At 40.6% G+C, this 18240-nt stretch overlaps 1 protein-coding gene across 1 annotated transcript in view; it reads left to right on the forward strand.

Annotated features, from left to right (window-relative positions):
* LOC121926287 overlaps positions 1 to 15225 on the forward strand; it is a 108552-nt gene extending 93327 nt beyond the window's left edge. The window contains exon 3 of the mRNA XM_042459138.1: positions 14976 to 15225. Coding sequence (XP_042315072.1) covers positions 14976 to 15115 — 140 coding nt within the window. The 3' untranslated portion in view covers positions 15116 to 15225. The remainder of the gene's footprint in view (positions 1 to 14975) is intronic.
* Positions 15226 to 18240: the final 3015 nt, after the last annotated feature.

The raw sequence follows: 18240 nt of genomic DNA on the forward strand, positions 1-18240 counted from the left end.
GCAGATGGGTAATCCTATTTAACAAGCCATCTGTTCTTAATCTAAATGCTATATTAATCTACACTGTTTCCATTGACTTTTGTAGACAAATTTATTTGATGGTGCTACCATGACTGTACTTAGTTGAGATAAGTATCATTTTCTTCAATGATCACTGTCACTTCAAACATACGTGTCTAGTGAGTAGGGGATCTATTACAAAGCACATCATGAGAGGAATGCACACAGATCAGAAAATCATTGTTGGCATCTCTGTAGACAGGTATTCTATTAATAAATCATCCATGCAAAAAATTCACACATGCAAATCCTTACCTACAATTCATCAGGTAAAGATTATCCATGTTTGATGCAACCCACAGTCATTCATGTTGTTGGTTAAAATGAAAGAATCTTAAACGCAAACATAAAATTTTACTTAAGTTTTAGCTTTGATAAGATATCAAATCTTTTATGAATCCTACACATTATATTTAGATATGATCATGCAATGCATCCTCCAGTCAACGTGTGTGCTGGCCCCTCATTTGTTGTCAGGGTATGCAAAGTGTAAATAGTTCTCTGCCACGTATGCAACAGTTGTAAGGGTTCTGATGTCAGGTATATGCCTCTTACAGGATTATTTCCATGATTATTATCAATATTGAAGTCACAGTGAGGCAGTTATAGGGTACTTTCTCAATACATAGGAGTGTAAGTAGCTGTCCATTACAAGGTCATCACAAAATGAAGTCTAACATTAGTTTCCATTCTTATTAGAAATGGGCAACATTGGATACAACCCTCTTCCAAAAATACTGCATTTTTTAATGCCACACTACAAACATGTAATGTACTACATTGTCATCTTACCTCCTCTGAGATGTTAATGGATATAATCATTGTATTATATTGTAACTGTATTATTGTCTTGTCCTCAGATGCTGTGGGTAGCATGTTAGACTTGGGACAAGCAGATACCTTCTAATTCCTACACAGCTGTAAGAATTGTTGATTGCCCTATGCTTTCAGTTTCCATTTCTTGTTAGTAACACTGAAATAAATTTAATGAAACTAACTCACTTGTAGGCATGATATTAATGGTAAACTTCCCTAAAGCAGGGTGAAGTGTAGTGTGATATACAGTGAAGTCTAAAAGTTACATTTTTATTGCACTAGGTGTTTTCAACTCTGTGGGTATTCTGATAGCAATTTCTAGACCACCCTGGATAGCTCAGCAAGGGAGACTGCAAAACGTTGGGCAAGTGATGCACCCAACAGAATCTCTAATATGTTCTAGCCACCCAACATCAGATAAACACAATCAAATGCAGAAAACTGCAGGATAGGGCACCTGGTCAGGGGAATGGAATTTCAACAGACTACTAAAACTCTTATCTCCCCATCACCCAGGTCTTTTCTGTTGCTGAACAAAGAAAAAGCAGTGAGAGACTAAAGCCCCCAGCCTCATCCAACCAGGTCCCTGTGATACATGACAAGTCAGCATGTCCATCCAAGATCAAGTTCTGAATGGCAACTATCTTCCTATTTATCAACCCGGCATTCACCAGCACATTTTAAACCCAGAGTTTCCGTTGCAAGACTATCCAGGTTGTTTGAGCTGGGAGACAGTTTAGGGATAACTAGCAGCCTATCCTTGTCCCTTTTGATTAAAATATCTGCCTCTGTTTTGTACAATTGTAATGTGTATGCCTTCAGATCTAGTATGTCTTTTCACATCATATCCTTCCTCCAATAGATTGGCTGTGTGCTTATAGATGATAACAATGTAATGGTAAAGTACAAATTAACAGGATTTTTTCTTCAGAAATTCAAAAATTCTTCAAAAAACCATTCAGACTGGCCAAACGACTCAGCTGAGTTAATTTATTTCTTCAGAAATTGAGGAACCAGAAGAAACTTTTATTGAGAATCTAGGATAAACAGACAAACTGCACTTATCTCACACTCCAGATGTCAGAAAACTCTTCTCCTTTTTCACCAATGTGTTTCCCTCTGTTTCTGGTGATGCAACATGCATTGATATGCTCACCTGTTGATTTATACTGCACAGATTTTTAATCCTGGTGCTTAGGGCGCTTTGCCAATGAAATGATAAAAATAATACACATGTGTACACCAATACAATGAGAACATCAAAGTCTTCATTAATTCAAAGCAGCATTAAAATAAGATAGGGCATTAATGTAAGACTGAGGTGTAATTTTTCAGAGAGAGTTTTTGAAGAAAGGTTCTGGTTTCTAACCCTCCATTTCCTATTTAAAGAAAAAGAAATTCATTCTTTTTCTTGTGGCATTTCTCCAAATTATCTTCATTAGGTAGAGAAGTATGTGCATATGTGTGTTTGGTGTTCCATCTCCAACTCTTGAATGACTAGGATCCACATGGCCTTGTGGAAGACAAAATAGTGATCAAGTTCCCACTTCTCTTCCGGGATTAAAAAAAGGCAAGTAAGATTGCCTAATTCTCTTCCACAAAACTGTGACAAAATGTAGGACATTCAAGAAAATGGAGGACATGACCAAAATAATATAATAATAGATTTATTTCTAGCCCCCCAATCACGAAGAATCTGGCGGGGTTACAAATAAATACAACAAATTACATAGAGTTAAAAAATCAACCCTAGACCTACCCCCCCCATTCCCAGTACTAAAACAGAATTAAATAGTAATTATAAAACATTAAAAACATTGAACAAACAAAAATAGGCGAAACATTGGCGGGGGAAATACACAGATGAGGGGACAATATTCTCTATATCTGGGGAGGGTAACTAAGTTGGAAAGGCCTGCCGGAAGAGATCCGTTTTGAGTGCTTTCTCAAAAGCTGCCAGAGTGGAAATGTGACGGATCTCCTCCGGCAGGTCGTTCCATAGTTTTAGAGCAGCAGTAGAAAGCCAAAACATTAGTTAATCATGCTTCTTAGTCCTGCTCAAAATGAAGGATATTTTGACATTCTTCCTGAAGAAGGTTGAAATGGAGTTCCTCCTTTCCAGAAATGACTTGAAGGCATCGCAACAACAAATATAATAAAATAGATTCAAATTAGAGATCTTGGAGCACCTCTGAGACTATGTGTCTGAGGAAGCTGTCTAGGAAAACTCATCTGCCAACTTTTTTCTTTCAGTTAATAATAATAATTATCGAATCAAAGATATAGAGATCTTGTCTCTTTATTTCTTTGCCTCTCTATTCTTCTTTTCTCTACCCTTATTTCAGGATCTTCCCCTCATCCCTGGCTACTATGTCTTATTAAAAAATCCAAACAACCATTCACTTATACTGTGCATAGAATGGATATTTCATACTTGCAACTCTTTTTTCCTTCTCTTTGTTTTTGTCCCTTTTGTCCAAAAAACCAAACCTGTCTTTATTTAATCCTTTCCGCGCTGTCTCTTCCCCAGAGGCAGAAAGAGAATCAACAGGAAAGGGAGGAAGGCACCTCATCTGCCCACAAAAGCAGATTTGGAATTACATTCTAATTATCCCTGCCAAGGTACTTGAGTGACAGTAGGCCTGTTATCACCTTGCTCTTATTTTGCTTGTTGCTCTATGTCCTTGTAGAGGAGTTTCAATGCAAAGACTGGAGACTGACAAATTTGGCCTGGAGCAAAGCGGAATCAGGATTTGTGGCTTTAAACATGCTCATTAGATGGGACATTTTAGACACTCCAATCCATGATTATCACAGGAAACCAGAAATGGCAACCCTAAGCCCAAACTCTGTTATTGATGAATTTTTTTATGACACAGGTGTCCCAATAAGCAGAAAAATAAATCATCATGAATGCTATTGTACCAGATACACTGGCAGCGACTCATTTTGTTCAATATAGTCAGACTACATTTTGAGTATATAACTGGAAGTGGGTTCTGCCTGCACTTTCATCTTTGTACAATAGGAGATTTGCAATAGTTTTTAAGCTATGTAGAAATTATTATCATTATCTAAGAGTGCGTAGAACACAGGTAAACCTCACTTTTCATCTTACTGTTGAATATGAACTAAATCATAAAGGTAGGATAGGTTCATCAGCTAGTTTCTGACTATAAAATCACTTTCTGTGGTGGCTTAAAAAGGGAAAAACAACTTCATTAGGTTCAACATATTCATTTTTGGCCCTACACTAGGTGAGGAAAACCTGGGGGGGTATACTGGCTGTGGCTGTGACCTCTCCTCCTTTGGAGATCATTGACCAGAAGTTGGATGAACATCTTCAGGACTGCTTTAGTTGTGTACTTCTGCATGGCATGGGTTGGATAAGGTGGCCCTTGTGATCCCTTCCAGTTATAAGTGTTATGATTATAATATTAAACTTACTCTCTACACGAATGATCTCAATTCAGAATAGACACCAAGGACTTATTAAGAATAAAGAAGAAGGGGAAGTTTCACTTTATGTCTTATTTAGCATTAGACATCATTTTTGGGTAGAGTCTTGAACAAGACCCATTGAAATGAAGTATGTGCTAGGCACACTATCATCACACAATCCTCCTTTGTCACTTGCAAACTCCTTTAGTGTACAAAACAGATAAAGCTTGTAAAGATTAAACTGTATTTCACATTATTTACCACGGCTCTGAAATTTAGTGGCACACACTGGTCCTTGGTAGAAAAACCTCAGTTGTTGTACATTAGTAGTAGTAGCAGCAAGTTCTTTTAATGTTAATTAACACAAACTACTTCCTCCCCTTCACTTACATTCACAGACCATTAAGTGTTATAGCCAAATCAAACGGCATTCTGAGTAATCAGAGCAGGCTTCTGAAATCCTTAAGGATCCTGATGGAAGTCAGTTGGGGACTTCAATAGATTCTCACCAGGGTAAAGGAATTAATGGTGCACCATGTGCATCTTGTAGCACAAAGCAAGTAAACACATTTTCTATATACCTCCCTTGTATTTTCTGTTGAGGAAAACACGAGAAGCAGAAGAACAAAGCACGAGAAAGGAACAACATGTGAAAATAATCTACTTTCTGTTCCCCACTATATTGGAGATGAGGAGCTACTCTGCATATGTCATTTCATGAAAGGAAAGGCTACTTTTTAATTTGAATTCAACAGATCAGAGTCACAAGACAATGAAATACATAGCTGATGATGCAAAAGTGCATATGTAACATGGTCCACTTTACAAAACCATCTGAACAGAATATTATTCCACTTTCAAATCTTCAAGTTCCTGAATGAGAAAAAAATGCACTAGCAAGGAAAGTACGTAGTTATTGTTTGAATATTATTATTGTTTTGAAATATGTCCTTCCTATAATGGAAGTATAATATTCAAACAATATTCAAACAATAATAGTAAATCCTAAAGTCAGACATAAACCAGTTAATATTAAATTCAAAGACATAGCCATGCTAGATTTGAAAATCAGTATGCAAAGGGATCTTTCGCACCTTTAAGACTAACTGAAAGATAGAAGTTGGTAGCATGGTCTTTCATTGACTTCACCCAACAAACTGTTAAAGAGAAAATTATCCTTATGTGGATTTTCACAGCAGGTTTTAATCAAATGGGATCCCAGAAGGATACTATAACTACAAATGCACAGTACTATACTGACAATAAGGTAGCTTTTGTTTTGTCCTAAATATCTTTGTTTTAACAGTTTCTAAGCTTAGACATGCATTCACTGTAGCATGTCTCAATAGGCTTCCATCATCAGTACTGAAGAGGATTTTAAAAATACATATATGATAAACGGACTTGTGCGTGTACAAATGTACACATACAGACTCTAGCACATGTCTTATTATACTGCCCATTTTATCAAGCCATCCGTTCTGATTAATCGTCCCAATCCTAAAGGATTTTTCAGGCAGATCGGGGTAAACATTATCTAACATTAATTCTTGATGATTCAGTACACAAAGAACGAGATGTATCCAGATTCTGTGCCTCTGCGATTACTATCTGTAGATAAATTTAGGAGATAAAAATTAATATTTTTAGACTAGTTTTCGGACTTTAGATTTAGAATGCCTTTTTTTACTGAAGTGATTTTATTCCTCTTGTGTTAATCTTTGGGAATTAATCGTAAATGTTTCAGTCATGAATATGCTATTTATATGTATGTATGTATGTTGTACACACACATAAAGCATACATGCATACATAGCAGTCCTGAATATGCTATTTATTATGTGTGTATGTATGTACCCGCCTACGTATGTATGATGTTTTATGAGTTTTATGTTTTTATGTTTTATGAAATTTTTGAGTTTTTGGTGTAACTAATTGTACTTTAGATTTTACTCTATGACTGTAAATGAATGATGATGATGATCATGACTTGAGCCTATTTTCTTAGATCCATCTGAGCAAGTATGCTCAAGTCTATGAAGGCTTCTATACTTAGACTCAGAACAGTGGGCTGATTGCACTGTGCTGTGCCGATACTAGGGTTAGGGACCACGCACCAACCGCACAGTCCCTAACCCTAGCACAGTGTGGGGTGAGTAATGGTGGCACTATTAATACGGGTGCGCCCATTTTTATGTAATGACATGCGCGTCTGCACGTCACCACGCGTCACTTACGTCATTGCAGGTTCTTTTTACTCCAGAAGGACGGTGTGCAGAAGTGAAGAACAGTGAATTATAGTAGCCAATAGTATAATAGCATCTGAACATATAAGATCCATGCTAAGGCTTAGTCTGCATGGGTTGAATACTCTGGAGAAGGCCTGGTATTCTGGTCCTGGAGCTGTCCAGTGTCCCCCCATTCTCTGGCACTCCAGAGTGATGTCAGCCAGTTGTTCACATGCACATCCCACTGTGCTGCCCACTGAGGCACCCAGCAATGATCACATGCGTGAGCCTCTGTTCTTACCTCAGTAGGTGTGTCACAACAATGACAGCATAGTAGGCAGTACAGTGGGATGCATTGTAAACAGCTGTTGACTCAGTAGTTTCACTGAAGTACAGGGTGTGTGGACCACCCTGAGTGACACCCCAGAAAAGGGGTGACACCCAGCTGGTGCCCCCCACGAACCTCCCTGCCATGTGCCACGGTGTGCAGCGTATAGAGGGCCCAGGGCACCCTTCCTCAGTGTGGCTTTACTCACATGTAAAGCTTGTGGGCAGGGAGGGAGAGGCCCAGGGCACCCCTTCATCCCTACTCAGCACCGCTTTACTCATATGTGAATGTGTGAGAGGCTCTGAAGCCCCACCCCCCACACCGGTAACACCCTGGTGTAGGTTGCAACTGGTTTGGCTTTCCTCTGGATCTTCTGGGAAGATTCAGGGGAAAAGGAGACTTTTAAAAATCTGTGTAAAAGGTGATATATCACAGGTTGGTGCTGAAGTGGCCGTATGTCATCCGACAGCTTGCCGCAGGGATGAGGATTGAGCTGATTATCATGAGGATGGGGAAAGGGTGTGTTATCGGCCCATAAAGACAGAGCCTAGTGTTTTCAGATACACAAGATAATGAGACAGAATGGGTAAAACCAGCCCCAGACTAGTAAATTATAACAGCTTTGCATCAAAGCACATGCAAGATCAGATGGACAGAAAGCTCTTGCATACTGGATAGTGAATAATATCCATGATATTTTTTAATGCATATAAATTGAGGAGGGGACCATCCTTTGGTGTCTTGATGGCACACTCTTGAATTTAAAAGATCAGAAATATTACGTAGGCCCTCCGTATGTGTGGACTTGCCACTGCAGATTCCACCATCCACAGATGCGCAGCCCATGGGGACGGTGGAAGAGGAGGAGGAACAAGAGGAGGAAGAGGCAGTGTTATCAAGTCTGGAATTTTAAAAATACCCCCAAAATCCTATCCCAAAATGCATCTGTGGAGGTAATCAGGTGGCCCCTTTTCCCTGGCATCACTTGATCATAGAGGCCTCCAAACAGTTCTGCATCTATAGGGTGAAGTATGTCTCCTGATGACCCTAATGGAAGGCATTATGGGAGCTGCCCCTTGGCTGCCATGACCTGAAAGCGGAGAGACACCACGTAGGCAGCCAGCCTTAGTTAGGAGTTGCAAACAGGAAAGATTCCTTCACACCTGGGAGACAGATTAATGACTGAGAGACAAGCCATTCTGGGTAGCAATCATTTCCCATGACAAAGGTGCCTATGGATCAAGTGATGGGTAAATTTGGTTTCCCTTTTGATGTAGGACAAAAGCCTCCACTGACTACGTGACTAGGAACCTATTTAAACTCCAGGTTTTCCTTTGTTCGAAGTTCCATGTGGTGGGCAGGCAGGCACTCTGTCAGTCTGCTTCTTTCTGGCGTGGGTCCACGCCACCCCCCCTTCCCATTGTCCTTCAGTGTTGCTGCATCTACCTTGATTCCGAGGGAAATCATTGCAGGCGAGTATTTTCCATTAGAAGGCCTTGTGTTCTCTTTCCATTTTTCCTCCCTTTTTCTATTAGCCTTGAGTGATTGCATGAGTGAATGTTGTGTGAGTGTGTCCCCCTGTGCATCATAAACTAGATTAAAATTCAAGACTGCCTTTGCGTCAGTTCCTGGAAGTTCTGGTCCCTTCGTAAACACTGCTGGGACTCGATCCGAAAAGGGTACTTGTAAGGAGCCCCATATTGGTATGTTTGAGCTAATTAATATTCCCCAAAAATTTGAGCAGATATCCTTACAGCAGTGATGGCAGAGAAGAGGAGGAGGAGGCCGCCCAGGGACCTCTCAGCGAGGAGCTCCTTCCCTTGCCGAAGCCTACTTCTCTACCTCTTGTACCTCTCCTCTCCTCTCTGTCATGCAGTGGGCATGGCAAGACCCAAAGGGTCAGGAAGTGAAGTTTGGGAGCCTCAGTAGGGCCAGAGTCAAAAGGGCTGTGAGGTCATCTGGCAAGGCACCAGAACCTCCACCCAGGAAGTGGCACTCTAGAGTGCCACCTTTGGACCTCCTTTCTCCCAGAATCCAGTCACAAAGGAGGCCAAGGTCTGGCCTGGGACTGTAGTAAGGAAGACTCTCCTTGCATCAAACAGTAGCTTTATTTTAGTAGTTATCCTACTTTAATAGTTTTTTGAATTTTGTAGTGAGCAAAACGAGTGTGAGTCTTTTACCCTTTTTAATGAGATGTATTAGCGTTCCACATTTTGTTAACTTCTAAATGATCCTGAAAAGTCCAACTGGAACTATTTTGAAATAAATTCCAACATAGTTTTCTTTTAACCTTAGGAGTATAGTATGGATTTTCCATTCAGGATCTATTTTATTCATAATCCATAAAGTTTTCTTTAAGAATTTTCTAAGCCACTCACTTTAAGCTTACAGTCTAATGATTCCAGCCTTAAACATTCTAGCAATGTCTTTGTAAATCTATATCTTATTGAGTGCCCAGCTTGTTTATAACACCAAGTTGGACTCTTGGATTAAGTTCAGGAATAAACAAAAGTAGAAGCTAGGGATGATATTTGCATTCTGGCTGTGGGGATACATTGCTAATGTATTCATAACGTCCACAGAGTACCTCTGAGTGACATGTACTGCCTCAGAGGAAGAATACGGCCAGCATCATGTGAGTGTTAAGGTCTTTTTAGCTGCTTATGGAATGAGATAAACATCTTATAATATCCAAGTGATTAGTTTTGGGGCTTAAGCACACAGCTTTTGAAATAGATTTATAAATGAGACATAGTTTAAAGATTTGTTTCCAAAAGTTGACAGTCAGATTCAAAGGGATTGGTTAGGTTCACGATTTAAAGGGCTCTAACATGATAAACCAGGATCATTGGGGAGAAGGCTGAAAAAATATCTTAAGCAGTAAAATCCTATCAAACAATAAATATATTATAAAATGAAAAATCAAATCAAAGTTCAAAGTAGACAGGCGAAGCCCAGTCACTATCCATGCCATGAAATGAAAGGGTATATACAGTGGTATACATATTAATGCACTCTGCTGCTTTTGTAAGGATATGAATCCCAGTGTGAGTTTTTAAAATGTTAAGATGATTTTTTTTCCATTTCCTTCTTCAATGGTCAGATTCAAGGACCCTAGAAATGCCTAAAATATTACAGAAACTACAAGCTAGCACATTGCTATAATCCTTCAAAATGTTTGTTTGAACTGGCAGTGCTGTCACATTTGTTCATATTGGCTTCGTAGAGTCAAAATCTGAATCCTTTACCAATATAAAAAAGAAACATGCCTAGACCCAGCAATCAAAATGGACTATCTTTCTCTTGCTTTGAATCTCTTTTTTTCAAGACCTACAATTTCCTAGCTGAAAAACATCAGAGCATTTTTGATGTAGCTCAGTAGGTTGCTATTTGTGAACAGATCTTCTAAAGCAGGGAAGGGCAAAGTGTAGCCCTGATGACACATGAACCACTCTCCCTGGGTTTTGTGAGCCTTGACTCCTCCAGATTCTCCACATACCCTTTTTATTTCGGAACCAAAATATAGATGAGCTGCCAGTTCTGGAAACATTCAGAAACCCTTAACTTTATTTCATTTTTCAAACAGACCAAAGTGTTTTAATTATGAAAAAGAAAACATTTTTGAAAATCAAGCAGACTTCCAGCATTCTTCCCATTTTAGGGGTATTATCAGTACGCTGATGACACCCAAATCCATTTCCCTATGTCTCTGACTGTTGCAGTGAGCAAGGATGGCCTCTCTCCTCTAATGCCTGTCTTGAGTCGGTAATGGACTGGATGACAAACGAACTCAAGCTGAATCCAGAGAGAACGGAGGTGCTCACAATAGGTATTCCTGGTCCAGGGATGGAGATTTACCAAGCAGTCCTGGAAGAGGTCACAATTCCCCTAAAGGATGAAGTTTGCAGTTTGGGAGTACTCCTGGACTCAGCTCGACAGCTGTCATCTCACCTGGGTGCTTGGTATCAACTTCGGTTGATATGCCAACTGCGTCCCTACCTGGCCCAGAGGGACCTTGAAGCAGTAGTACACACACTGGTAATCTCTCGTCTTGATTTCTGTAATGCGCTCTACACTGGGACTTCCTTTGTTTCAGTTAGGAAGCTTCAGTTGGTTCAAAACGCTGCAGCCAATTGTCACAGGAATATCAAATTTGACCATATCACTCCAATATTAAGATCTCTTCTGGCTGCCGATCAGTGTGTGGACGCAATACACAAATGTTGGTATTATCGTTAAAGCCCTACATGGCTTGGGGCCAAATACTTGTAGGAACACCTCTCCCTACACAATCCACCCCACACTCTTAGAACATCAGGGAAGAAAAACTATTGGAACATATGAAAACTAGACTAACTACAAACTTCCCATAAGCATTTACAGCCGTGTCCCCTGAATTATGGAACACTTACCAAGGATCCGTCTCATTACCACCTTAGAAGCTTTAAAAAGGACACTTAAGATGGATCTCTTCTGGCCTTTTATAGTTGATTTTATGGACATTCCCACTCGTACTTGATAGCACGGAAAATTGACGACGATTTGCCCTTTTTAGTGATTGGTAGTAATATTGCTGTTGATTTACTGACTATATTTTAGATAATATTGTTTTTGTATTGTATTGTGGTTTTTATTCTTTGCTGTAATCCCACCTCGCTCACAGGGAGGGCAGGAAATAAATAAAATTTATTGTTGTTGTTGTTGTGGTTATTATTATTATTTTGGCATGCCATGTTGCCCCTTGAGAATCAGTGAGATAGAAATTGGTCCATGAATGTGCCAGTTCCCGCCCTGTTACAAAAACATGAATGCTTTAAATTACATATAGTCTTTTTAGCCTTCTGTGATATGTGTCCTATGGAGTTAGGGACAGGATTATTGGGTCCCCCCCCCCACAGGGAAGGGTATACCCAGGGACGTGAACAAACAAATGGAATCCCATGGGCAAGACTTGCCATATAAATACTTTCTGTGGCAGCTTAACTTGTTCAGAATAGAGAGTGGGTGAGAGAGGGAGAGAGAGATTGACTTTATATTGACACCAACTGGATTACTATAAATAGAGGGAAAGTCATTTAATGTAGGGAAGGTGCCTCATTCAGATGAAAGGAAATGTCCCTTCATGCGCCCTCTTGAAAGGAAAAACCAATAATCCTGATTAAATGGAGCACCTTATCATAGAATCATAATCGCGTTACAGACCGCTGAGAAGCAGCGGTCTGGCTCTGCCTCCGCTTGCAGCGTCCGGGAACCGCAGCCTTTAAATGGCGCGGCTCCCGGACACTGCAGAAAAGGAGCGCGGAAATCGCGCTCCTTCTCAAGCCCCAGAAGAGGTGCCGTGAGTGCCAAAGGGCGCACTCGCGGCATCACTTACGGTGCACCACGTGCGGACGCAGAGCGTCCGCTATGTCAAAATGGCGGTGCCCGTATGATCAGGGTGCCGCCATTCTGTATGGACTGAGTCCGTGATAGGGTAAGGGGCGTCTAGAAGAGATGCCCCTTTTTCAAACTGGGACATCCTCGGGACATCCCTAATGGCGGTTTGTAACTCGCCATAGAGCTGGAAGGAGGCGTGTGGGTGATCAGGTCAAACCCCCTGTATGATTTCTAGCTAGACCATCCCTGGTAGGTAGCTGTCCAGTCTTTTTGTTCCCTTGTTCACAAAGGCACGATCCATATAAAGAAACTGACAAATGTAATACTGGAGGGGATGTTTAGAGTTAGCAACATATCCCTCTGGTCACATTTCTATCACCTGCTTTTCATAATGTATGAATAAAACTAGAGTGTATACACATATATAAATTTGCTTTAGACTACTAGTCCATTTAAACTGGGCAACGGAAGCAACAATGACTGAGAAGATAAAACAGGATGAGTGAATGATCCTACTTGTCAATAGTCAATTTTACATGAAAAAAGTGCCCCTCTTCGATTGTTTGGCTGTAGAAGTCTTTTCTTGCATTTTCCAACCTATCGTAGAACAAAGAAGACACCTTGCAATTAGTCTTCAAATGTTTCAGAGCTTTGTGGTGAAGGATATCTCTTTTGCTTTGAACTCTAGAATTTCCATTGTAGGAACATGAAAACATCCCAAGGCACTTGCTGTAATTTCTGTCTAAACAGATGTGAAGTTCCTGCCTTTCTGTATTTTTAATTGGCTTTAATTGCCCTACAGAAATTAGACAGACAATGAAAGTGTAAATATTACATTTGTCTGGAGTTTTACAACTAATTGTACCTCAGATGGCTTTCATATATATTGCACCTAGGGCACATTGCAATTAAAAATGAACTGTAAATTAGCATGCCCTATCACTTTCCTGAGAAGGCTCCTCTAAGTATCATCATGCCATTTTCTTTTCCTATGTGCTTCCAAGTGGGAAACCTTGAGGCATGGGATTTTTAATCTGACATGTTTTCTAGTCATGTATTGTGCTCGACCCTTTAGTTCCACACATTATGAAATTAAGCTGTATTTCCAGCTCTTTAGAAGATACCTACCTCAGAAAAGTCATAGTGCTGCTGTACATACATTTCATGATGGTAATATTTTAAACTACCACATGTGAAGTATAAGGGTACCATCTTGACATTACAGATAAACAAAAGGCAGAGCTGAAAGGTTGTACCTTGCCTATAGTTAACTCATTTGTTAAGTTGAGATTTGAACTGAGGTTTCCAAGGCCCTGCTTCCACATGAAAGACATGCTGTGGATTCTTCTACTGCCACCAGCTGAACTTATATGATTTCCTTATATGGATAGGGCCTTTCTTTCTGCTAAATCCTGCAGTCCTCGGTGATGCCTTTAACTGTCTCTGGACAGCTTCACAGTCTTGTGGAGCAATTTTTAGGGTACACAAGAGGCTTCAGGAGCAAGGGTGAATCGCATTTCCTGATTTCAGAGTTGGAAATACAGTAGCAGAATCCAGAACAAATACACAGTTGGATTTTGGCTCTTTACAGAATCTTTTCTTAGGCATTATCTTATACAGAGTCATGGCATACAATTATCTATTTGTTTTCTATTTTCTTGAGTATAAAGTTACTTTTTTCTTCTCTTTTGTCATATGAGAACATGAATACTTCCATAAAATTTTGTTTGTGAATTTTTATTCACATCTGTTTTATTTGCTTATGCAAAGCCTGAAGTATGATGACTAGTTTTAAGTGGGTGCACATTTAACTACCTTCCCTGCTAAGTCAAAAACAAAACCTACTTTGGAACACAGTCTGAATTTAATTTCATGACAATTTCACTATGTTATGCATTTTCACACTGTAACTTATTTAATCATCCACATCTCAGGTGGATGTGACGGTCCGGAGCACCTGCTATCAGCTTCGGTTGATACGCCAGCTGCGACCCTTCCTGGGCCGGAGGGACCTTGAAACTGTGGTACATGCTCTGGTAACCTCTCGTTTGGATTTCTGTAACGCGCTCTACATGGGGCAACACTTGTACCATACTCGGAAGCTACAGTTAGTTCAAAATACGGCAGCTAGGTTGGTCACTGGATCTTCCAGGGCCACCCACATAACACCAGTATTAAAAGATCTACATTGGCTGCCTATTCGCTTCCAAGCGCAATACAAGGTGTTGGTTATTACCTATAAAGCCCTAAATGGCTTGGGCCCAGGGTACTTGGAGGACCGCCTCTCCCTATATAATCCGCCCCCCACACTCAGATCGGCCTGGAAGCATTTGTTGAGAGTTCCAGACTCGAAATATGTCACAACGTCGCGTAGGGCCTTTACCAACTTGGCCCCTCAGCTCTGGAACTTGCTTCCCAGTGAGCTCCGCTCGGCCACCTCCCTTGATCGGTTCAGGAAGGAGTTAAAAACCTTCCTGTTCCAACAAGCCTTCCCCTAATTGTTCCCTTGTTAGCCTCCCCTCTTCCCCCCCTCACTGTTACTGTTGTTGTACATTCTAAGCTAGCTGGATATTGTTATATTGTGGTTTGTACTGATTGTATTTGATGATTCCTATTTTAATGTATATCTGTTGTGTTTTTATCCTGTAATGGCATTTTCTGTAACCCACCTTGATCTGAGGAAAGGCAGGCTATAAATAAATATTTTATTTTTTTATTATTTATAGGCTTTGCAGAATCTTTGCTCTTCGCAGACCTTCTTCTAGGCATCCTGCCTACGCGCATCAACTCTGCATGTGGTTGTAAGGGACACAGCTCAGCTCTCTATGCCCCAACACTTACATCTTTTTGTGGCCCTATATTTTAGAAGTAATTTAAACCAATGCTTACTGATCGCTTGATGCCTAGTAGAGGATGGAAAAGAAACAACCACTTCAATTTTTGGGCCTCAAGAAAGCAAACATGCTCCTTCTAGATCTGTGGACTGTATTATGGCTTTGTGTATCTTCATACTGGTACTGAAATGTAAATACACCACTTTATATTCCATTATTTTTTTCACATTTTCTTTTGCATGGATATTATTTTCTTTCACCTGTGTAAATGAAATACTGCAATATATATTATCTCTGTTGATGATGTGTCCAAAACATGTGGGCATTTCACATATATATTGTTATCCAAATATGATATGCTTAGCCTCACTATTGAAAGCCATGGATAACTTCTTTGATGTCATTACAAACATATATCTCCATCTTATCTGTCACTGACTTGAGGTACCTTTCATCATTATCCTGTCTCTGTGAAAAGGACAAGAAACAGTGAGTCTGACTGTCACAAAGTTAAACATAGCAATCATTTGAAAGATCTAGTAGGTGAACAGTTACAAATCAATTCAATGTTCCAAGGGATGCTTGCATTATGTATGGGTCTTGAAAGCTATTTTCTTTAAGTGCATTGTGTACTGGATAAATGATATATTGCAACATTAATAAGGCTTTAGACTTACTTACAACACTTAAAACAGATCTTGGCTGGTCTCTCAATAATAGCATATAACACTATGCACTTGCAGTCATGCAAGTGCTTCTTAAGAGTTGAGGGACACTAATAGAATGTTAAGTTAGATTGCCGTGAATAGTGACTTTTGATGTGAAAAGATATATGGGAGCAGAAGGTATAAGTGTCACTGAAGTCTGTATTTCCCTGGGCTGAAGTAAATTTCTCCAACTTCTACGAGTAGAATCATAGAATCAAAGAAACATAGAGTTGGAAGAGAACACAAGTGCCATCCAGTCCAACCCCCTGCCATGCAAGAACACACAATCAAGGCATTCCTGACAGATGGCCATCCAGCCTCTGCTTAAAGACCTCCAAAGAAGGACACTCCACCACATTCTGAGGGAGTGTGTTCCACTGTCAAACAACTCTTACTGTCAGGAAGTTCCACCTAATGTTAAGGTGGAATCTCTTTTCCTGTAGCTTGTATCCATTGTTCCATGTTCTAGACTCTGGAACAGCAGAAAATAAGCTTGCTCCATCCTCAATGTGACACCCCTTCTAATACTTAAACAGGGCTATCATATCACTTCTTAACCATCTCTTTTCCAGGCGAAACATACCCAGTTCCCTAAGTCTTTCCTCATAAGGCATGGTTTCCAGGCCCTTCACTATTTTGGTGGCCCTCCTTTGGACATGCTCCCATTTGTCAACATCCTTTTAAAATTGTGGTGCCTAGAACTGGATACAGTATTCCAGGTGAGGCAGACCAAGGCAGAATAGAGTGACACTATTACTTCCCTTGATGTAGACATATTTCTACTGATGCAGCCTAAAACAGCATTGTCCTCCTTAGCTGTCTCATCACACTGCTGACTCATGTTCAAGATGTGGTCTACTGAGACTCCTAGATCCCTTTCACACATATTCTCCTTAAGGAAGATGTCCCCCATCCTATAATCTATGCATTTCAATTTTTCTACCTGAGTTCAGTATCTTACATTCCTCCCTGTTGAAGTTCATTTTGTTAGTTTTAGCCCAGCTTTTTAATCTATTAAGGTCATTTTGAATACTTTTCCTGTCCTCTAGGGCATTAGCTATTGTGCCTAATTTAGTGTCATTTGCAAATTTGATAAGCATGCCATCTATTCCTTCATCTAAGTAATTGATAAAGATGTTGAATAGCACTGGGCCCAGGACAGAACCCTGTGGCAGTGTTTGCATTATGATTTGAGATACATTATTTTGTATTTTTAAAAAATAATTAAATATAACTTCTGTTGCATGCTGATGAGAAAGGGAATCATTTCCCAGAATATCCTGGTACTATGTAGAAATATCTGTTGCCCTGGAAACTATAAATTCCAGCAAGGATATAAATAATGGTTTGCATTATGTGTTCCTTTTACAGATTCATAACCTAGAGTTGTGAATCTGTAACTGCTCTGTATACAGTAAGACTATGTATTCATGATCATGGTATCATTGCCACATCCTAAATGCCTCCCCCATCCCAGGAACCTGCAGCTGGACTGAATGATGGAAGCCTGTTTTCTTGGTGATTTCAGAGCAGGAGGATGAAATTTCCAGCCCCTTCCTGCAGCATGTGAGCCTGTCACAATAAGATGCAGGGCCCTTATTAAATTCCTTGTAAAAGACTCACTTGCTGGTGGATTGTTTCTGTGCGCCTTCAAGTCATTTCCAACTTATGGTGAATATAAGGCTCATGAGGTTTTCTTGACAAGTTTCTTCTGAGGAGGTTTGTCATTATCATCCTCTGAGGCTGAGTGAATATGACTTGGCCAAGGTCGCCCAGTGGGTTTCCATGGTCATTTGAATCCTGGTCTCCAGAGTCATAGTCCAACACTCAAATTACTACATGATGCTGCTGGCTCTCTATTGCTGGTTGGAGGGGCCTGGCAATGTAATCCTTTGTCCTGTTGTCAAATACCAGTTGAACCGAGGGTTGGACTGAGCTGCTTGAGGACTGTGAGTATTTGTTCCTCCCTGCCTCAATACCTGCTTCAGGGAAGATATAAGCAGCCTGCCTCTTTTCCCCCTTGGTTGGACTGAGCTGCTTGAGGACTGTGAGTATTTGTTCCTCCCTGCCTCAATACCTGCTTCAGGGAAGATATAAGCAGCCTGCCTCTTTTCCCCCTTGGTTGGACTGAGCTGCTCGAGGACTGTGAGTGTTTGTTCCTCCCTGCCTCAATACCTGCTTCAGGGAAGATATAAGCAGCCTGCCTCTTTTCCCTCTTGGTTGGACTGAGCTGCTTGAGGACTGTGAGTGTTTGTTCCTCCCTGCCTCAATACCTGCTTCAGGGAAGATATAAGCAGCCTGCCTCTTTTCCCCCTTGGTTGGACTGAGCTGCTCGAGGACTGTGAGTGTTTGTTCCTCCCTGCCTCAATACCTGCTTCAGGGAAGATATAAGCAGCCTTCCTTCCCCTCCCCCCTTGGTTGGACTGAGCTGCTCGAGGACTGCGCTACGG

Source organism: Sceloporus undulatus, chromosome 3 (genome assembly GCF_019175285.1).
Source record: "Sceloporus undulatus isolate JIND9_A2432 ecotype Alabama chromosome 3, SceUnd_v1.1, whole genome shotgun sequence".
Lineage (NCBI taxonomy): Eukaryota > Metazoa > Chordata > Lepidosauria > Squamata > Phrynosomatidae > Sceloporus > Sceloporus undulatus.